Source organism: Mobula hypostoma, chromosome 10, assembly GCF_963921235.1.
Source record: "Mobula hypostoma chromosome 10, sMobHyp1.1, whole genome shotgun sequence".
Taxonomy (NCBI): Eukaryota; Metazoa; Chordata; class Chondrichthyes; order Myliobatiformes; family Myliobatidae; genus Mobula; species Mobula hypostoma.
The window spans coordinates 113,441,558-113,464,701 of NC_086106.1; the positions used below are offsets into that span (position 1 = coordinate 113,441,558).

General features: G+C 42.1%; 1 protein-coding gene across 1 annotated transcript in view; it reads right to left on the bottom strand.

The window, feature by feature from the left end:
• Positions 1–249: 249 nt before the first annotated feature.
• Positions 250–23,144, bottom strand: part of LOC134353407 (NALCN channel auxiliary factor 1-like) — a 496,830-nt gene continuing 473,935 nt past the window's right edge. Inside the window, exon 4 of the mRNA XM_063061433.1 lies at positions 250–1,154. Coding sequence (XP_062917503.1) covers positions 850–1,154 — 305 coding nt within the window. The 3' untranslated portion in view covers positions 250–849. The remainder of the gene's footprint in view (positions 1,155–23,144) is intronic.

Below are 23,144 nucleotides of genomic sequence, written 5' to 3' on the forward strand. Positions count from 1 at the left end.
TGATATCTATGCCCAGCATCATGCTAAGAGTTGAGGAAGCACATTTTATGGACATTGGTAGGCAGGAGGTTGCATTAATGGCAGCTCCACCAATCTACCAATCATAGAGTGTTAGAATGTTTGCCTACCTTTCCTGCAACTGAGATGTTCACAGTTCCTTTGCTGGTGTTCCTCATGACAATAAATAACAGTTTTTAACTAGCTGTTAAAAATGAGATGACAGATCAGCACTGGGTTTAGTCATGAGGAGAAATATTACCAGAGTTGTTTGGGGATTCAGGGATTCAGACACTTATCCAACTTCCTGACATATGCAAAACATTCTTGGTTCAAGCACAGGATTATTGCTATCTGTCCCTGGGACAACTAAGTTGTGTTTGTAGGAGTAAACACCACAAAGAACTTGTTGAAGGCTACCGTATTAGAGTTTAGCTTGCTTACAAATTGAGAAGGCAAAAGAAAAAAAATCTTGTAATGAAATTGTTCAGTGCGCCTATACATCCTAAACCTTCTTAGTGGCGTGTGGAACAGATGGAGTTAGATTTACTGTCTATTTCTAGTATCTGTCCCAGAGACAGCTATGCTTTTCCCAAATTAATTTTACCCTTGTTGTATCAGTTAACATTTTAAACCATCTTTCCTTATCAGAGCAGATAAGCATTTCTGGATCTGCCATGGCCAGATTTGTTTTCTTCTAAGCCTTGCTGTGCACTGTAACACATGGCTGCCCGCAGCCCAACTCTTTGATTAGGTGGTCTTCTGTAAACTCCTCGAGCTTCTTTGCTGTTCAGTACCATGGCCCTGTACGAACTGTTGAAACAAAAAAAGAAAGGAAGAAGACATCTTTTTCTACTCTTCACTCGCAGAACTGTCATCCAGTGCACTTACTGTCTCCATGCCAACTCTGCTATTGTTCTGAAACCCAGAAAATGTCACCACAGTGTGTAGAAGAATTAATACCAAAACACACAGCTTGAGTCTGCTGTTGCACAGTCGAGGTGCTGCTGAAACGGGCAGTGAAGACTTATGATGCAACAGGGAGTCCATGGATTTGGTAGATATATTGTAACCTTTATCCCAGGATGGATCACAGGTATTCCATCTGACATCACAGCATTCTGGCTCTGCATTGGTTATATGGTTTTCCAGTAGCCCTATTGCACAAAAAAGAACCCAAAGAACTCAATCAGAAGCAATATAAAGTCATAGCACACCTTCCTTTCAATATCTTCACTTACCTTGGCATTGACTGAAGAGCATTAGGCCAGTCCTTGCACCCAGACCTCCCTCCACAGGTTAGGGCATAGAGTCAAGAGGCAAAACACATCTGTGTTTTGTTTTATATTTAATATTTCGATAATATTTGAGTAGTATTGTAAATATATTGCTTAATTAATCATCCTTTGTTGATTAAATAATTTGAAATGTGTTATATGTAAAAGCAAGTGAATGTCATACTCCATTACAACACCACATCATATAAGTGCATCTTACTTACGTAAAAGTGAAGAGTACACATTTATCCCAGTTTCCCCGTGTTTTTCTTAATTTATGGAGTTACAAAACAGAACAATGTTCAAAGTTCAGAGTATATTTATTATCAAAGTAAGTATACATTTTACAACCTTGAGATTAGTCTATTAATAGGCAGCCATGAAACAAAGAAACCCAAAAGAACACATTAAAAAAAGACTGTCGATCACCCAATGTGCAGAGATATTTAAAAACTCATACAAACAATAAACATAAGCATATAGTGTTCTGAACTGAATCTACAAAGACAGTTCGTCTGCAAACCCTTAGTTTAGTGCAGAGTGGAGCAGCGAGCTGAAATGACCCGACACCAACCTCAGGCTCCGACACCTTGACCTCTTCAATCTGGCCCAGGACCTAAATGGTCATTCTAACATTGGGTTCAATCATTTCAGTAAGCTCTGGGCCCATGACCCCACTGCCGCGATTTGGCCTGTTCTCGACCTTTTCAAATTGGCCCAGCACTTAAGTCGATTGTACCTCGGGACTTCCTTGCTCTTGGCGATGGGTCGCGGGCCTTGCCTCAGTTCAGCCAACATATTCCCTTACCACTGCTGAGAAAAATTGCTTACAGATTGGCAGAGGGCCTTGAGTCTGGTTTGGGGTGTAAAACATTTCAACCTGTACCTGTACCGGAGAGAGTTTGCCCTCATTACTGATCAACCACTGGTGTCCATTTTCAATCCAAGGAAGGGTGTTCCACTAACAGCAGCAGCATGAATACAGAGATGTATCCCTTCAGAGGACACAATTAAAAGGCTGAATTCAAGAGGACAACTAATCATGGAAATGCTAATAGATTGTTCCTGTTTACCTTTGGATAAGGAAATACCCGAAACAATTACAAAAGAGGACACTCCTGTTTATGCATTCTCCCTAATGCAAATGGAGAGTCTCCCTATTATGGCAGAGATGATCTAAAGAGAAACCAGAAAAGACCCCACACTGTCTCATGTCTACGTGGCCACCCAAAATGGCTGGAATGTGTAGCAGGAATTCCAGATTCCCCATTTTTACCAGCACCAATATGAACTTGCCCTTAATGGGGGGGGGGGTTTCCCTTATGTGGGGTTTGAGAGTTGTTTTACCATTCAAGCTAAGAGAAGGGACTACTATACATGTAGGTCATCTAAGTGCGGTCAAAATGAAAGCATTGGCTCAAAACTTTGTCTGGTGGCCTGGGATTAATCAGCAGATCGAGCATCTTGCCATGCACTGTTCGGCATGGCCTGCATTGCTATGGCAGAGGGCTCATATGTATTTGCCAGTCTATTCATGAGCACAAATTTCTTGGTTGTAATGGATGCATCGACAAAGTGACCATAAGTGTTCCCAAAAGCCTCTACTGTAGCCTTGCACACTGTTGATTAGTTCAGGAGTCTCTTCTCAAGGACTGATGTTCCAGAACACATAGTGACAATGGACCACAGTTTGTTGTAGAACAGTTTCAGTCATTCCTGAAAAGGAATGGAATAAGACATACTGCAGCCAGCTACAAATGGTTTAGCGGAAAGGTTTGTCCACAGTATAAAGAGAACACTGTTAGCAACGTCAGTAGAATACACTACATTGATACTGAATTAGAATCTCAGCAGTTTCCTTCTTGCATATTGTAATGCAGCACCATAGCACAACCAACAACTCACCAGCTATGGTGTTCTTGGGTCATCCCTTGAGCTCACGCTTGGATCTCATAATTTTATAAACCTCTATCAGATCTCCCCTCAGCCAGCACCACCCTGGAGAAACCCCAGTGTCCCATGATAGCACATGCCCTGTTAAACCTCGTCTGCACCCTCCCAAAAGCCTCAACCTACTTCCTCCAATGGAGCGGCCAGAACTCTATGCAATAATCCAGACGTGACCTAACCAGAATTCTATCAAGTTGCAACATAACCTCCTGACTTTTGAACTCAATGCATCAATGAATAAAAACAAGCATTCCATAAGCCTTCTTAACCACTCTGTTGACCTGTGTAGCCACTTTCAAGGAGCTATGAACTTGGACCCCAAGGTTCCTCTACTCAGCAACACTGTTAAAAGTCTTGCCCTTAACAGCATACAGTCTTCTCGCATTTGCCCTTCTAAGGTGCAACACCGCGCATTTATCTGGATTAAACTCCATCTGCCATTTCTCTACTTATATCTGCAATTGATCTATATTGTGCTGTATTCTTTGCCAGTCCTCTAAGTTATCCACAACTCCACCAATCTTGGTATCGTCTGCAAACTTACTAACCCACCCATCTACATTTTCATCCAGGTCATTTATGTACATACATCACAAACAGCAGAGATCCCAGCACACATCCCTGCGGAACACCACTAATTGCAGACCTCCAGCTCAAATACAGTAAGCCCCTTTGACCACTTCCCTCTGTGTTCTATATGCAAGTTAGTTCTGAATCCAAACAGCCAAATTGCCGCAAACCCCATGCATGCTAATCTTGTGGATTAGCCTCCCATGAGGGAGTTTGTCAAACACCTTACTAAAATCCATGTAGACAACATCCTCTGCCCTACCCTTATCAATCTCTCGTCACCTTGTCAAAAAAAAACAATCCAGTTGGTAAGACATGACTTGTGTATTTAATATTTCAGTAATATTTGAGTAACATTGTCAATACATTCTTTGATTAAGTATTCTTTTTTGTTTAAATAATTCATTACAAGTTTTATGTAAAAGTATGGGAATGGCATATGCATGTCATTGCCCTATCATGTCATATGTATGCATCTCACTTAAAGTAAAAATGAAGAGTACACGTTTATCCTGGTTATGCAGTGTTTTTTCTTTTGATTAATTTATGGAGTTACAGAGCATAGCGTTTTTCTTTTTCTCCGGCTAGAATACAAGGAAATCTTGAGGCATCTGCTGCTATGTTGATGCTGCCAGAGTTGAAGCATCATGGTATGTTCGATGGCCAGAAAGAATGCAAAGCCAATGGCTGTTACTGCAGCACCAGCTGGCTTTTTGCCTGCAAGGTTAGGCGAGGCTGCTGTCACTGGCTAGCATCGACTAGGGGTTCACATTAACTCTGCGGCTTGTTCCATCTGACTAATACTCTGGCATATGAAAAGGAAGAATATAAGGAGCTAACAGCCAACTTGTTATTTCACTGCACAGAACACTGCATTGCAATCCCATCCTGAAGTTGACTCAGGTCTGTATCAACAGCATCAGAGGTTAGAAATGGCATTGCATTTGTTCCCCATTTCCTGGCCAAAGGCCTCTGAACAAAATCATAAATTCCATTCCTCTATTCTGGCTAAGATCAGTTGGCTCAACACGGATCAGCAATATATATAGATGTCAAAGAATATTAGAGATTAAAGGTTAACTTCTCGCAAGCAAACTGGGCATGGGCACGGGAAACAAGGAGGCGAGAGCTGAACATGAAGCGAGCTAGATGAAGGAGTGAGAGTGAAGGAAAAATAGGAAGAGATTCTGTGGTTCAATAGTTCCATTTAATATCAGAGAATGTATACAGTATACCACCGGAAACTCTTACTCTCTACAGACACCCTCGACACAAAAGGAAAAACCCCAAAGCATGAATGATAGGAAAATGTTAGAACCCTAAAGCCCCCCCCTCCCCACCCACGCAGAAGCAGCAGTAGAAGTATCAACTCTCCACTCCCTCCCCCACCTGCCTCAGCAAAATGCACCGTGCCCCCCCTCACCACCAGCCGTACAAGGAATAGCAAAGCCCCCCAACAGAGACCATGATCTAAGGTCCATTAAAAACTACTGTTCACCCCAACAGTTCAACATACCACAGGCTTTCGCTCTCTAGCAAGGGAGCGAGGAATCGCTCCTGCCACGGCAAGAGGGAGACCAACAGCAGATTCTGAAAAGATGGTATAGTCATGCAGTCATAGAAACCTACAGCCCATCTAGTCTGTGCCAAATTATCATTCTGCCTAATCCCATTAACCTGCAGCTGGACCATAACCCTCCATGCCCTTCCCATCCATGTACTTATCCAAGCTTCTCTTAAATGTTGAAATCGCACCCATATCCACCACTTCTCCTGGCAGTTCGTTCCATACTCTCATCACCCTCTGAGTGAAGAAGTTCCCCCTCATGTTCTTCATTTCACCTTTCAGCCTTATCCCATAGCCTTGAGTTCTAGTCTCACCCAACCGCAGTGGAAAAAGTCTGCTTGGATTTACCCTATCTATACTCCCCATTATCTACCAAATCTCTCCTCATTCTCCTTTGCTACAGGGAGTAAATTCCTAACCTATTCAACCTTTCCCTATAACTCAGATCCCCAAGTCCTGGCAACATCCTTGTAAATTGTCCCTGCACTGTTTCAATCTTAGACCAGAACTGCACACAATACTCCAAAATGGACCTTTCCAACATCTTATACAACTTCACCATAATATCCCAACTCTGGTACTCAATACTTTGATCTTGATTTTAAAGTTTCAAAGGAAGAGCTGAAAAGCAAAAGAATCGATCCCAAAAATCAGAAGTAGATCTGTTTAGTCTATCAATGTGGATGGGATGAACCATTAGAATTGGAAGGATAGTTTACATATGAATATACACTCAGTGACTGTAATGTATGGATCTATTTATTTTAGAACAGTGACTTCCCCCCTCCCTTAGCACTACCTGTTATTTGTGCATGTGCATTGTTCTTTCTCTCTCTGTCTCTCTCTCTGTTGCTGCAATGTGAATACACCAGTTAAAGCCATCTCCTTTGTCCATGCTTTTATTTAATATATATGTAGTTGTGTACAGACACAACAGTGACCAATTCATTAGGTGCCTCTTGTACATAATAAAGTAGTCTCTGAGAGTATTTCTGTATGTCGGTGGTCTTCTGCTGCTGCAGCCCATCAGGTTCAACATATTGTGTCTTCAGAGATGCTCTTCTGCATACCACTGTTGTAATGTGTAGTTATTTGAGTTACTGTCACCTTTTTGTCAGCTTGAACCAGTCTGGCCATTCTCCTCTGATCTCTCTCATTAACAAGGCATTTTTGCCCACAGAGCTGCTGCTCAATGGATTTTTTAAAATTACTTTTTTGCACCATTTTCTGTAACTCTAGAAATTCCAGGAGATCATTAGTTTCCGAGATACACAAACCACCCCATCTGGCACCAGCAATCATTCCATGGTCAAAGAGACATATCTGGTCTGAACAACTGAACCTCTTGACTTTGTCGGCATGCTTTTATGCATTGAGTTGCTGCCATATGATTAGATATTTACATTAATGTGCAGGTGTAGAGGTATACCTAATAAAGTGGCCACCGAGTAATTTTGAAGCCATCAGTGGAAGTGCAGTGGATTACATCTTTATTTATTGCTGATTGCTGCTTGTACCATTAATACTGAAAAAAATACTAACTTGATAGGAGATATACTTAAAAAACTCATTAGGGTGATCTTCATTGACTACTGCATAAAGATGGTCCCTGATTGCTGCTGTCCGAGACTGCAGCTGCCACCTCCTTGCTGCTGGGACACAACATGAGGCCAGCCAAATCTTGAAAGAAATTTGCTAAATGCAATCTCAGGGTAACTGTATAAAATAACTGGCATGAAAGGGAGAGGACGCAATGTTTGGCTATCTTCCTGATGATCACGGACATTGATCCATTTCCTCTGCCACTGAAGTCCAAGATTTGTCAGCACTAAACTTTGCTGTGAATTCCATGGAAAGGCAGGTTTAGACAAGTAACGTGAGAGACATTTGTGTGGGGACTGATTCTCATCTTCTTTGTTTCAGAATTGGATGTAACAGGAAAAGATGCATTCAGCAGGGTGTGTAAAAATATAATTTTGGTATATATTAAAATAAAGGTATTTTAATTGACTGCAATTTCTGTAGTATGTATGGGATTTATGAAGAGTTTAATTGAACATTCAGGTGCACTCATCTGTCTTATACTCTATTATTTCTGTTGACATTTGTGGTCAATATCTTATGCGGTACCGTTTTAATGACATACAGATGTAATTTTCAATTGTTCGTATTCATTCTAATCTACATAATGTACTGAGTATGCATTTTAAATTAAGTGAATACTAACAATTCCCAATGAGGGACATAGACTTGATCAAATGACATATGTATTCATTCTTAATGAAACATATGCCCTCAGGCCAGTAAATGATTATTGACAACTGATGATTAAAGAACTGATATTTTAGAAACTGTAAAAGGACAAAAATCTATTCAAGTTTGGGGACAAAGTACAAATGACTCAGAAAGTAGACTACCTGAGATCAAATTTTATGTGATTTAAAGAAGTACCTTTCAATTATGTATACAACAGGAATTCTGCAGATGCTGGAAATTCAAGCAACACACATCAAAGTTGCTGGTGAACGCAGCAGGCCAGGCAGCATCTGTAGGAAGAGGTGCAGTCGAAGTTTCAGGCCGAGACCCTTCGTCAGGACTAACTGAAGGAAGAGTGAGTAAGGGATTTGAAAGTTGGAGGGGGAGGGGGAGATCCAAAATGATAGAAGAAGACAGGAGGGGGAGGGATGGAGCCAAGAGCTGGACAGGTGACTGGCAAAAGAGATACGAGAGGATCATGGGACAGGAGGTCGGGGAAGAAAGACAAGGGGGTGGGGAACCCAGAGGATGGGCAAGAGGTATATTCAGAGGGACAGAGGGAGAAAAAGGAGAGTGAGAGAAAGAGTGTGTGCATAAAAATAAGTAACAGATGGGGTACGAGGGGGAGGTGGGGCCTTAGCGGAAGTTAGAGAAGTCGATGTTCATGCCATCAGGTTGGAGGCTACCCAGACGGAATATAAGGTGTTGTTCCTCCAACCTGAGTGTGGCTTCATCTTTACAGTAGAGGAGGCCGTGGATAGACATGTCAGAATGGGAATGGGATGTGGAATTAAATGTGGCCGACCTATTGTCTCAGCTTGCTCCTGCCCCACCGAACTCATTTCTGCATACCTCGACACGGTTTTATCCCCCCTTGTTCAATCCCTTCCAACCTATGTTCGTGACACTTCTCACGCTCTTAAACTTTTCAATAATTTTAAGTTCCCTGGCCCCCACCTCTTTATTTTCACCATGGATGTCCAGTCCTTATATACTTCCATCCCCATCAGGAAGGTCTCAAAGCTCTACGCTTCTTTTTGGATTCCAGACCTAATCAGTTCCCCTCTACCACCACTCTGCTCCGTCTAGCGGAATTAGTCCTTACTCTTAATAATTTCTCCTTTTGCTCCTCCCATTTCATCCAAACTAAAGGTGTAGCTATGGGCACCCGTATGGGTCCTAGCTATGCCTGCCTTTTTGTTGGCTTTGTGGAACAATCTATGTTCCGTGCCTATTCTGGTATCTGTCCCCCACTTTTCCTTCGCTACATCGACGACTGCATTGGCGCTGCTTCCTGCACGCATGCAGAACTCGTTGACTTTATTAACTTTGCCTCCAACTTTCACCCTGCCCTCAAGTTTACCTGGTCCATTTCCGACACCTCCCTCCCCTTTCTAGATCTTTCTGTCTCTGTCTCTGGGGACAGCTTATCCACTGATGTCTACTATAAGCCTACTGACTCTCACAGCTATCTGGACTATTCCTCTTCTCACCCTGTCTCTTGCAAAAACGCCATCCCCTTCTTGCAATTCCTCCGTCTCCGCCGCATCTGCTCTCAGGATGAGGCTTTTCATTCTAGGATGAGGGAGATGTCTTCCTTTTTTAAAGAAAGGGGCTTCCCTTCCTCCACTATCAACTCTGCTCTTAAACGCATCTCCCCCATTTCACGTACATCTGCTCTCACTCCATCCTCCCGCCACCCCACTAGGAATAGGTTTCCCCTGGTCCTCACCTACCACCCCACCAACCTCCGGGTCCAACATATTATTCTCCGTAACTTCCGCCACCTCCAACGGGATCCCACCACTAAGCACATCTTTCCCTCCCCCCCCTGCATTCCGCAGGGATCGCTCCCTACGCAACTCCCTTGTCCATTCGTCCCCCCCATCCCTCCCCACTGATCTTCCTCCTGCCACTTATCCTTGTAAGCGGAACAAGTGCTACACATGCCCTTACACTTCCTCCCTTACCACCATTCAGGGCCCAAAACAGTCCTTCCAGGTGAGGCAACACTTCACCTGTGAGTCGACTGGGGTGATATACTGCGTCCGGTGCTCCCGATGTGGCCTTTTATATATTGGCGAGACCTGACGCAGACTGGGAGACCGCTTTGCTGAACATCTACGCTCTGTCCGCCAGAGAAAGCAGGATCTCCCAGTGGCCACACATTTTAATTCCACATCCCATTCCCATTCTGACATGTCTATCCACGGCCTCCTCTACTGTAAAGATGAAGCCACACTCAGGTTGGAGGAACAACACCTTATATTCCGTCTGGGTAGCCTCCAACCTGATGGCATGAACATCGACTTCTCTAACTTCCACTAAGGCCCCACCTCCCCCTCGTACCCCATCTGTTACTTATTTTTATGCACACACTCTTTCTCTCACTCTCCTTTTTCTCCCTCTGTCCCTCTGAATATACCTCTTGCCCATCCTCTGGGTTCCCCCCCCTTGTCTTTCTTCCCGGACCTCCTGTCCCATGATCCTCTCGTATCCCCTTTTGCCAATCACCTGTCCAGCTCTTGGCTCCATCCCTCCCCCTCCTGTCTTCTCCTATCATTTTGGATCCCCCTCCCCCTCCAACTTTCAAATCCCTTACTCACTCTTCCTTCAGTTAGTCCTGACGAAGGGTCTCGGCCTGAAACGTCAACTGCACCTCTTCCTACAGATGCCGCCTGGCCTGCTGCGTTCACCAGCAACTCTGATGTGTGTTGTTTCAATTATGTATAATCTCTTTCATACCTTCATATTTATATTCATATACATATTCAAAATGGGATACAGATTCAGATTTATTTATCACATGTACATTAAAACAGACAGCAAATTGTGTCATTTATATTAACAACCAACATAATTTAAGTGTCCCTCAAATGTTACCGCACATTCCGGCGCCAACATAGCGTACCCAAAATGCTTGGCAGAACAACGCAGAATGAAACAGAACACAACAAGCATCAAAGCAACAACAGCAAAACAAACCCCTGTCCTCTCTCCCAACCACACACCCACACGAGTGTCTGCCAACCCTGAAACAGGCCTCTGAACCTCCAGTGGACACGTGATGAAGGGGCCAATTAATGTACCCAATGGCCTATTATTCGTGATATGCCGTACACTGAACATCAAATGAATCAATAATTCAGTAATATACTGTATTGTTGGTGGTACAATTGGACCTCAATGTGTTAGAAGAGCTCATGCCTTTCTTTATTGAGTCCTGACATGTTGAGGAGGCGGGTGGAGTTTCACTTTAGCCTTTTATCTGAGACTCAAACCTCAATGACACAATATTAACGTCTCTTCTTCTCACCTGCCTAGCACCTTCCTCTGGTGCATTCTTCCCTTTGCCCTGGTCCAATTTTCTCCTGATCAGATTCCTCCTTCCTCAGCCCTTTACCTTTTCCACCTGTCACTTCCCAGCTTCTCACTTCATCCCCCCCATCCCCCCACCCGGCTTTGTCATCTGCCAGCTTGTACACCATTCCCTCCCCTTGCCTTCTTATTTTGGCTTCTTCCCCCTCCCTTTCCAGTCCTGGTAAAGGATCTTGGCCTGAAATATCAATTGTGTGTATGTGTGTGTTAATCAACTTGTCAGTTGGACCTGGACTCATAAACTTGAAATTCAAATATCAAAGGTTCTGGAACTGTGTCCAGTTGATAAATCGTGGGACTATTGGCATCATATAAGTATTGTGAGAGATTTAGGTTACAGTGACAAAATAAACGTTTGGTCCAAACTATAAGGGCTTAGATTTGGGGTGAGGCAGCAAAGAGTTAGAAGGGACTCGAGGGGTAGCTTTTTCATGCAGAGGGTGGGGTGAGTATACTGAATGAGCTGCCAGAGGCAGTGGTCGAGGCAGGCACAATAGTATTATTCAAGAAACATAGATAGGTATTGTAGGTGGAGGACAAGGCTTGGAGGGATGTCGGACAAATACAGGAAATTGAGACTAGCTAGGTGGACACCGTGGCGGCCTGGATTTATTTTACTGAAGAAGCTGTGTCTGTGCTGTAGTGCTCTTTACTCCTTGATGATGCCCAACCTTGAAAGAAAGACGTGGAATAAAAATTAACAACGTTTAGGAGTAGAAAAAGTAAGTGCCATTACAAAGAAGGCATGGCAGCAACTCTACTTTCTTGAAAGTCTGCGCAGGTTCGGCATGTCATTTAACACTTTGACAAACTTCTATCGATACACTGTGGAGAGTATCCTGGCTGGATGCGTCATGGCCTGGTATGGAAACACCAATGCCCATGAATAGAAAAAGCCCATGAAAAGTGGTGGATACAGTCGAGTCCATCACAGGAAAAACCCTACTCACCATCAAGCAAATTTACAAGGAGCACTGCCTCAGGATAGCAACATCCATCAACAAGGACCCCCACCATCCAGGCTGAGCTCTCTTCTCACTACTACCATGAGGCAGTAGGTACAGAAGCATTAGATGCCACACCTTCAGGTTCAGGAATAGTTATTACACTTCAACCATCAGGCTCCTGAACCAGCATGGATAATTGCACTCAACTCAACACAGAACTGATTCCACAACCTGTGGACTCACTTTCAAAGACTCAACAACTCATGTTCTCAATATTATTTGTTTATTATTGATTTTTCGTTCATTTGCACAGTTAGTTTTCTTTGGCACATTGGTTGTCTGTCTTTCTTTGGGTGCAGTTTTTCATTGATTCTATTGTTTCTTTGTGTTTACTGGGAATGCCCACTAGAAAATAAATCTTAAGGTTGTATATGGTGACATATATATGTATTGACATATATGTACTTTGATAACAAACTTACTTTGAAGTAGCTTAGGGAGAATTTAGCCAGTGGGCATAAAACTCTTCACATAGTGATCACTATATGGTATGGGCTTCAGAATAGGAATCAAATGTTCTACAGACAAGAGAAATTTAATACTCTTCTGAACAGAATGTGACATCCTTTGATATACTTGAGGAATAATGAGTGATTCTAGTGTATTCTTCTCCATCATTTGATTTATTTTCAGGGAAAATGCTAAGTTTCAAGATGGACGGTCTCACTTTCCTGTAAGTATATTGTAATTTGTGGGCACTCCCTACTTAACCAAAACAAACAGTGTTGTCAAGTTGCGAGGAACTGTAAGGTGCTTAAAAAGAATACCAATGATCAAAGTTGGAAAAGTAACAAGTTCTTTGGCGTAATTGGAGGATGAATAAAAAGAAAAAAATACAGAAGTATTTAAAAAAAATTAAGCTTAGTGATTAGGATCAGGACCCAATCCTAAAAGACCACCTGAGTAACGTTATATGACATGTTTGAAACAGAAGTAATGCAATAGATGGGTACAGGGAACAGGCAAGAAAATAGGTTAAATAGACTATTACGTCACAGCAAAAATAGCAGAATAGCCAAGTGTAAGCACAAAGACAAAAATATTCTTTTGACAGGGAAATTGATGCTCAATGGCATCTGTAATTAGCATGAGGAACACTTTCTCTGGAGGGGAGTTGCTGGATTAAAACCAATTTGGAAATAAAAAGAAGCCTGTTTCTCTGTGAGGCTATTTTATTCAAACATTAAAACACATGAGGGAATACCATTTTATAAACACAGCTGTTAACAGTGTAAGAGATGAGATTTGTTATATAAAGGCAAAAAAAGAAAAAAATTGTTTACTCAAAACAAATTATTCAAGAACATTGAAGTAGATTGTTTAAGGCAATAGAGTTTCATTAATCTCAGAGAAAGAGTGTATATTTCTACTGTTTTCACGAAGAAATTATGATATCAAGATTTGTGGATGTGTGTTAGTAACAAAATGTAATGAAAGAAAGAGCGGGAATTACCCAATAGAAAATCTTACTGGATTGCTTGTGCTGACCTTAAGAGAGGTTTAGAATGATAGTGCATTACTGCCACTTTAGAGTGAATAGGAATCAATATGGTGCTGGTGACACATGGCGACATTTTGCAAGCAGCTCACAAAACTTCTAGATATTCTTCTTCTGCAATATTATTTCTTATTATTTGTTTTTCTTGGTATTTGCAGTTTGTCTTCTTTTGCATATTGGTTGTTTTTCCTGCCTTTGTTTGTCTGTAGTTTTTAATTGATTTTATTGTGTTGCTTTGCATCTACTGTGAATGCCTGCAAGAAAATCAAGTCAGGTCAAGTCAAGTTTATTGTCATTTAACTACAGACATGTATACTGCCAAGTGAGACAATGGTTCTCCAGAAAATGAACCTCAGGGTAGTATATGGTAACATATACATACATTTATAAGAAATTTTGTTTGAACATTTTATCAGGAAGATTTGTAAATGAATGACAGGGAGATAAAACATAACAACTAATTATACTCTGTATAAACACATACATTCTTTTCACTGATTTCTTTTCCATTCTTATTGAGTACAATGGCAAGAGATTGGGTATCAATACAAAGGAAATGGTCAAGACAGCATCTGTAAATGCTGCCAAACGGTTTCAGCCTGAAACGTCCACTGTACTATTTTCCTGGATGCTGCCTGGCCTGCTGAGTTCCTCCAGCATTTTGTGGGTGCTGCTGGTATTATTAGTTAAATAATTACAGGTAGTGTTTAATTGCACGCGCATTGTGCAAGTCGTACCGTTTGTGAAGTTGTCAAGTTACAATGCCTCAAACTCCAACTCGCTGATTAACTCCAGCCCTGTGTAACGAACTAGAGGACACAGGAGTTCAAAGTTCAAAGAACATTTATTATCAATGTATGTGTACTAAATAAAAACAAGGATGTAATGTTGAAACTTTATAAAGCATTGGTGAGGTCTCACTTGGAGTATTGTGAGCAGGTTTGGGTCCTTCATCTTAGAAAGGATGTGCTGAAACTGGAGAGGGTTAAAAGGAGGTTCACAAAAATTATCCCAGGATTAAACGGCATGTCATATGAAGAGAGTTTGACAGCCCTGGGCCTGTATTCGCTGGAATTCAGAAGAATGAAGGTGACCTCATTGAAACCTATCAAATGGTGAAAGGCCTTAGTAGAGTGGATGTGGAGAGGATGTTTTCTATGGTGGGGGAGTCTAAGACCAGAGGACACAGCCTTAGTATAGAGGGGTGTCCTTTTAGAATGGAGATGAGGAGGAATGTTATTAGCCAGAAATGGTGAATCTGAGGAACTCTTTGCCACAGGTAACTGTAGAGGCCATGTCTTAATGTATATATAATGCAGAGGTCGATAGATTCTTGATTGGTCAGGGCATGAAGGGATACATTGAGAAGGCAGGAGATTGGGGCTGAGAGGAAAATAGGATCTGCCAAGATGAAATGGCAGAACAGACACGATGGGCTGAATAGCCTTATTCTGCTTCTATGTTTGAGATTTGAGGTTGAAATCAACCTTGAGATTTGTCTCCTTACGGGCAGCCACAAAACAAAGAAACCCAATAGAACCTATTTAAAAAACACACCCAATGTGCAGAAAAAGTAAACAAATCATGCCAACAAAGAAAGTAAGCAAATAAATTCAGAACTGAAGTTCATGAAAGTGAGTACACAGCCACGAAGCCAGTCAGAACTGATCCAGCAGCTGCAGCCTCAGTTCAGTGCAGAGATGAGTAAACCTCAGGAGTGCCAAGCTAAGCAGGGCCCGTCCTCGCCTCTGGCTCCTACACCCTGACCTTTTCAAACTGGCCTGGTGCTTAAATTGGAAAAACGTTGGATCATTCATCGCTCCTGGATTCAGGGCCCTGCTGTATTGATATGCTCTGGGCCTGGGCCCTGCCACCTCGATTCTACTTTGCCTCAGATCTGCCACTTTGAATTGTCTCCAAGTGTGCTACAGCAGCCGAACATTGACTTGTTCACCGCAGTCTGGCCCGGCTCCCACCACCTCGACTGAGCCCCTACGCACCATGTCACAACAATTCTGCACCTATGACCAGAATACACCTATTTGCTTTCCTTTTGATTGGTTGCTTTGTACCAGAGAGGGGAGAGCCTGCCACTATGTCCAGAGGGTGTTGCCCAGGTTTTTTCTGTGGTTTGGATATGGACTTGAACTATAGACTTTTTTTTCAGTCTTATAGTTTTTTACATTCCGTGTTTTCTCGCCTGGTCTTCTTGCCTTTTTGTGTGGGGTGGGGGATTTGGGGGTCAATGTGCCTGATCCATTTTGTCCATATTTTTTGTGCTGGAGGAGGGATTTGGGGGTCAATGATCGTGCTGCCTTTCTCTTCCTGTCTAATTTCATGGCTACCCAGAGAACTGAAGAATTTCAGAGATGTATACTTGATAACAAATGAATCTATGAACCTTTGAGACTTCAATTCATACAACAAAAATGCCTGGTTGTACTGGTAGTTCAAAAGCTCAACTCCAAAAGGGAAATTACAGGCTTTTGATTGTGAGTAATAAACTAGCTAGTAGTTGTATTTTCTGCCAGCAAGCTGTCACTGTGCATCACCAGTACCATCTTAAACTGGATTCCAGCATTAGATTCAATATTCATGATTGTTCAAAGTTTTTTCCAGTACACAGTGTAAAGGAGAATAAAATAATTGTTACTCCTGATCTGATGCAACTTTTAAAAAGACAATAAGATAAAGAACATGATAATAAAAGATATCACAATAAATATAAATGCCTAATTTGGAAGAAGTGTAACTCGTGTGGTTGCTGGTTGGGTTGAGTTGTTCTCCAATCTTGGGAATGCATTTACAAACATTTTGTCTCCATACAAGGAGACATCATCAGCACACTGTTAATTCTGTTATGTCCTCCAAATGCTTGCCCTTTATATACTTATCAAGCAGATGATTGGTTGTCATTATGGAAATTCAATTGTGATGTAAGGAGGAGATCTCATTGTTGATTGGTTGCATGGTGAACTTCGCGTGTTGTGGTGTGAAATTTTGTCTGCATTGGTTCATAAATAGGATCAAGGTCTGCACCTCCGTTTACCGAATTATTTATGGAATATCTTGCTTCTAGGAATTCTCGTGCATGCTGCATGTTTGCTTGTGCCATGGCTTTCACTGATGCCCAGATGAATTTGTGCCTCTCTTGATCATCATGCATAGAGACTAGGGAGAGTTGGTCATGCTACTTTACAGCCAGTTGATGTTCATGGATCTTTGTGGATAGTTTTCTCCCAGGTTGGCCAATGTAATATTTGCTGCAGTCCCCACATTGGATTTTGTAGACCAATCAGCAATGAGATATCCTCATCATGCGGTCATGCACCATTAAGCTGGGTGCCAACCGCCGTAAAACAAGAAGAAGACACACCACAATTAACAGCACACTGATGATGTCTCCTCTTAAGGTGATGAAACATTTGCAAGTAAGTTGCCAAGATCAGAGAATAACTCAACCCCATAAATATCTAAAGTAGCTTAGGGCTTCTTTGGAATGAGTATGTGCTTCCGTTCACATCTTAGAGTTGGCAAAATGCAAGGTGACGAAATCTCATTCCTTACAGCAATGATTTAATTCAGCTTTTTGCATTTTTAATTGCTGAGACATTCTGTTATTTCATCCCTTGGACTGCCTACTTATGGCAAGAAATAATGAAAAAATATGGCATTGCTGCGGGTCCAGATGCAGGTCATGAGAAGGAACACAGGGATTGAAAGGGTTAATGTACAGCATGAGCATTGATAGATCTGGGCTTGTACTTGCTGGAGTTCAGAAGAATGATGGAGAATCTCATTGAAACCTATCAAATATTGAAGATAGAGTGGAGCTGAAGAGGATGTTTCCTATAGTGGGAGAGTCCAGGACTAGAGGGGACAGACTCAGAATACAAGGACATCCCTTTAGAACAGAGATAAGGAGGAATTTTTTTAGCCAGAGGGTGGTGGATCAGTGGAATTTTTTTGCCAAAGACAGCTGTGGAGGGCATGTCATTGAATATCTTTAAAGCAGAGATTAAAAGGTTCTTGATTAGTCAGGGTGTCAAAAGTTACAGGGAGAAGACAGGAGAATGGAGTTGAGAGGAATAAAAATCAGCAATGATGAAAAGGCAGAGCAGACTAAATGGACTGGTCTAACTCTGGCCCTATGTCTTAGATATTAAGTTTTCACATTTCAATTTCCTTGAACATGACATATTTAATGAGTAAACTTGATGGGTTGATGCATTCAAACTTTAGTTTCCATGACATCAAACAATCCAGAAAGCACATATTTAGAATGATGAGAAAAGAACCAGGAGCAAGTTTACTCAGAGGGTGGTGTGAGTGTGGACTGAGCTGGTAGTGAAATTGATGGGTGCAAGTTCAATTGTAAAATTTAAGAGAAGTTTGGATATTCATGTGGATGAGAAGGGCATGGGGGACTATTGTGCAGGTGTAGGTAGACGAGACTAGGCAGAAAATCAGGCTGGCATGAACTAGATGGGTTGATGGGACTGTTTCTATGACTAATATGTGGAAAAACTTTTCATTGCAGCGAGTTGCTATAGTGTAAAGAGATGTTACAATCTGAAATGCCCTTCCTGAAAGGATATTTCAAAAGGAACCTTCAAAAATGACCTGGATTAATATAATTCTAATTCAGAGAACTGAGTAAGAAAGTTTCATTAATCAGATTTCCTTTTCAAAGAGCTGGCACGGCAGAAGTGGTCAAATAGGCTTATTCTGTGCAGAGTGTGATTTTATCATTAGTAAACTTAAATTAAGGTTGTCATAGTGGGGGGAGGTAGTGGGGATAAGCCCCCACTGATTTTTAAATTCTCCCAATGGTGTGCATCTCGAATAGCCTCTGATAACCAAGTCCAGCTCCTGGCCTTCATGTGAGGCTTAGTTCCTGAGTGTGGTGGAACCATTTCTGCTGACAGGAGAAGTGGCAAAGACAGGTAACAGATGCTATAAAACCAGTCGCTTTGGGCAGATGAGGCTGTTCGGGCATGGTTGGCCGCTCATCTAGGAGAAGGAAAACTCTTATCTCGAACCCCTGATGCCTTGCAGCTATACCCACTCACAGAGAAGGCTTTAGAAGTAAACCCCGAGGAAAAATACAGAGCTGGAGTCTCTAAAGCAGTTCTACGTTAAGTTCAATGCTGACTGGCAACTCTTGCGATGCCGCTGGTACTAAAGGGCGCCAGTCTCTGCCGTTTGGTTGGATTCATCAGCTGTGTGGAGAGGGGAAGCTTTCTGCATGGGCAATTGCTTGCTCTCCATATCGTACTGCCTGGCTAGTGTATCTAGACAGCTGGGTCACAATGTCCATGGTCGACCCTGACCAATAGAGGGCCTCGCAAACTAAAGAGGAACGCAGCGAGTCACTTTTTTATATATTTTCCATGATTAGTGAGCGACAATTGTTTATGGTGATTTTTACTTGTTTTGTGCTGGTGTTCCATAATGAGATAATAGTCATTCAAAAGGACTAGAATATAAGATCAAGGATGTTATGTCGAGGCTTTATCAGGCATTGGTCAGACCGTGCTTGGAGTATTATGAGCAGTTTTGGACCCCTTATCTACAAAAGGATGTGCTGGTATTGGAAAGGGTTATGAGATTTATCTCAAAAATGAAAGGTTTAATGTATGAGGAGCATTTGCTGGCCCTGGGCCTATACTCGCCGGAGTTGAGAAGAATGATGGTTGGGGAGGGGGAGTTGTATTGAAACCTACTGAACATGGAAAGGACTAGATGAAGTGGTCCTGGAGAGGATTTTTCCTATACTGGGGGAGTCCTGTACTGGAGGGACAGCCTCAAAATTGAAAGACTTCCCTTTAAAACAGATATGAGGGGGAATTTCTTCAGCCAGAGGGTGGTGAATCAGTGAAATTCATTGCCACAGACGGCTGTGGAGACCAAGTCATTGAGTATATCTTAAGTGGAGGTTGACAGGTTCTTGATAATTAAGTGTGTTAGTAAGTGTGTTTTGATTAGTAAGTGTGCCTTGATAATTAAGCATTCATTGGGAGTGATCAGCTAATGTTATCCCTTTGGATCGCTGTGAACTGAGTAACATTGATTGCTCAGATTCACATTTAATTTTTGAAGAAATGCTGCAGACTGCCAACCTCCAGGAAACAATTCCCTGTAACTCATCCATCAGGAACAGAGGGGCAAAATGCTGTCAGAAAGTGCTACTTATGCAAAGCCAACACATATATACTCCAAGTTTGAGATTACATTTGCAAATTGCCTTCCTGTGCTTCTTGATTTCAAGGTCACTGGAACATAAAACGTTCAGCTCCTTGGGACTGTTCCATCACCCGATCGGTGTTTTATGGGGAAAGGGCATGAGAACGGGGTTGAGATGGATAATAAATCAGCTATGATGGAATGCTGAAGTAGATTCGATGGGTCAAACAGTCTTGTTCTGCTCTTATGCCTTATAGTCTTATAGACATCCAGCAAAATTTAGTATACTTACTAAACCTTACTATTGATGAGGCTAATTTAAAATCTCGCAGATACTTTGGCATAAGAAATGCATTCAGGACATAACTGGGCCATCAAAACTGTAAAATATTTCATGTTAATAACAGAATCTTGGAAGTTTGCGATGCTTTCACACACAAACTGATAGTGCAATCAGAAATAAAAGCAGGGTGAGCATTTGCAGATTAAAAGAAACGTAGAAGTGGAATGCTGAAAATAAAAGCTGTAAATGCTACCTGTAGGGCAGCATAGTAGCGTAAGGCTTTACCGTGCCAGCGATCTGAAGATCAGGCTTCAATTCCTGTCACTGTCTGTAAGGAGTTTGTACATTCTCCCTGAGACTCTGTGGGGTTCCTCTTTACGCTCCAATTTCCTCTCGCAATCCAAAGACATACGGGTTAGAATGTTAATTGGTCGCTTGAGTTAATTGGTCAATTGGTTAATTGGGCTGCACAGGCTCATTAGGCTGGAAGGGCCTGTTATTGTGCTCTGTCTCTAAATACATGAAAATACTCAGCAGCTCGGATAACATCTGAGGAAAGAAAGGCAGAGTTAACGTCTCAAATCGAAGACCCTTTGTCAGAATTTTCATGGCATCAGGTGTCTCAGAGAGTACAGACTTAATGTAATAGGTGAAAATTCTTCCACATGAAATATTAATTGTTCCTCTTTCCACAGAGTAAGATTCCTTTAGTGCAGGGGTACCCAACCTTTTTAATGCCATGGATCTCCACCAGTAACCAAGGGGTTGATGTACCCCACACTGGGAAACCCCGCTTTAGCGCCAGAACCCTGGGCTATCTGTAATTACTGTGTCAGTCAGCCTACTTCTTCACACATCAAGCTCAACTACATTGCAAAGTGCAGCAACGAATAAGGAGACAAGATAATTGAATACCCTTTTCACATATTTACTGTTTTCTTGTTGACCCTGTGTATTAACTAGGTCAATTGATTCGAAGGTCTGAGCAAGTCTGGAAGTCAAATCCCAAAGGTCAAACCTGTGATCAAAATCCTGTGGTGACGTCCAAAGTTAGAGGCTCGACATCTGTGAGTTTGAGAATCCGGGGACAAAGAATGAAGACCCAGGGGCTGGAGGCCTGTCTGGGTCCATTAATGGGTGGGTGGGTGGGTGCGGGGGGGGGGAATGGGAAAAGGGCTTGTTTTGCTGGTACTGTATTGTTTTGTGGTGTTGTTTGTTGCTGATTGTGTTTTTCTACTGAACATTGCGTACATACTATGTTGGCTCTTGAACGTGTGGCAACATTTGCAGGGTCCCATGACATATCCTTGGTTATGCTGGTTGTTGACACAAATGAAGTATTTAACTACATATTTTGATGTAATGATAAGTAAGTGTGAATCTACTGTAAATCTGAATTTAATGACAAACTCAGATAAGAATGTCCCAATATCAGTTCACGGTAGCTAAGTTAACTGATCGGAAGGGAGGGGCAACCTTAGCATCCATTGGGAGCGCTCAGCTAAGGTTTTACCTTTGAATCTCTATGGAAAAGAGTAACACTGACCGGGTTCACACTTAATTTTTGAACGAATGCAGCAGGCTACCAATCCCGAGGAAACAATTCCCTGCAGCTCATCAATCAGAAACGAGGGGTAAAATGCTGACAGAAATAATCACTAATGCAAAGCCAACACATACAAACAGTGAAAGAGATCTTCAAAATTAAGATCACATTTGCAAATTGCCTTCCCGTACTTCTTTATTTCAAGAACATTGACACATTAAAATGTCAGCTACTTGGGACTGATCCATCACCCAATCAGTTTATGGCTGATCAATTCCCTCAGTATCATCCTGCACTAATCCCATGTTCCTTCATTCCCCCAACATCAAAAAGTGTCTGTCTTGAAAATATTCAGCAACAGAGAATCCACCTTTTCTTAGTTAGAATATTGCAAAATTTCATTACATATTTGGTGAAGAAATGTTTTCTCATTTTCGCCCAAAGTTGTTGACATTATATTTTGAACGGGTAAGCATTATCTTTTACTTATATTGTTAAGCCTTAAAGCTATTTTAAGTTTCAGTGAAACTGGCTTGCATTCTTTTTGAATTCAAGAGTGTGTATACACTCAGTGACCATTTTGCTAGGTACACCTGTACACCTGCTCATTATTGCAAATATCTCATCAGCCAATCCAATCATGTGGCAGCAGCTCCATGCATAAAAGCATGCAAGCATGGTCAAGAGGTCAGTTGTTTTTCAGATCAAACATCACAATGGGGAAGAAATGTGATCTAAGTGACTTTGACCGTGGAATGATTGTTGGTGCCAGAGGGAGTGCTTTGAGTATCTCAGAAACTGCTGATCTCCTGGGATTTTCATGCACAACAGTCTCTTGAGTTTACAGGAAATGGTACAAAAATTTTCTTTGATATAGTGTAGAATCAATCTGCCTGATACAATGCCCAAGAACTCATTGTGCTGAACCTCTCTTTGTGACAAGAATAACTCTACTTAAGTTGGGAGATCAAACCCATGAACAATATTCCAGGACCATGTACAGTTTAATTCCATTAAGGCCTTTTTATTCTCGTATTCTAATTTTATGTTAGCAATGTTAGCATTCTTCAGCACCAATTCCAGCACACAGACTGGAGTGCGTTTGCTGCCCATGCTACCACAGACTCTCAGATTAACATTGATTTATATACCAACTCTGTCCTTGAGCACCTCAACAAGTGTGTAGATAGAGTGACGTCACAAAAACAAATAAAAATTTTCCCCAATCAGAAACCATGGATGAACAGAGAGGTTCGCCTCCTGCTCAAAGCCAGAGATTCAGCCTTCAGGTCTGGATACCACCAACCTGAGGAGGGGAATTTCTCAGACTAAACACACACACAGAGGATCGAGGAGCATTTCAACTCCTTGGACCCCCGGTGCATGTGTCATGGCATACAGATTATTTCAGACTTCAAACCACCTAGTACTGTGCCCCCTTCCAGCTCTGCTTCCCTCCCTGATGAGCTCAGTTATTTCTACGCTCATTTTGACCGAAAGAACAAGGAGGCCACCCTCAAAGCGGATCTCCCACCTGGTGAACTGCCTCTCACACTTTCCACCTCCACTGTTTACGCCACCCTGAGCAGGGTGAATGTACGGAAGGCAGCTGGTCCGGATGGAATACCT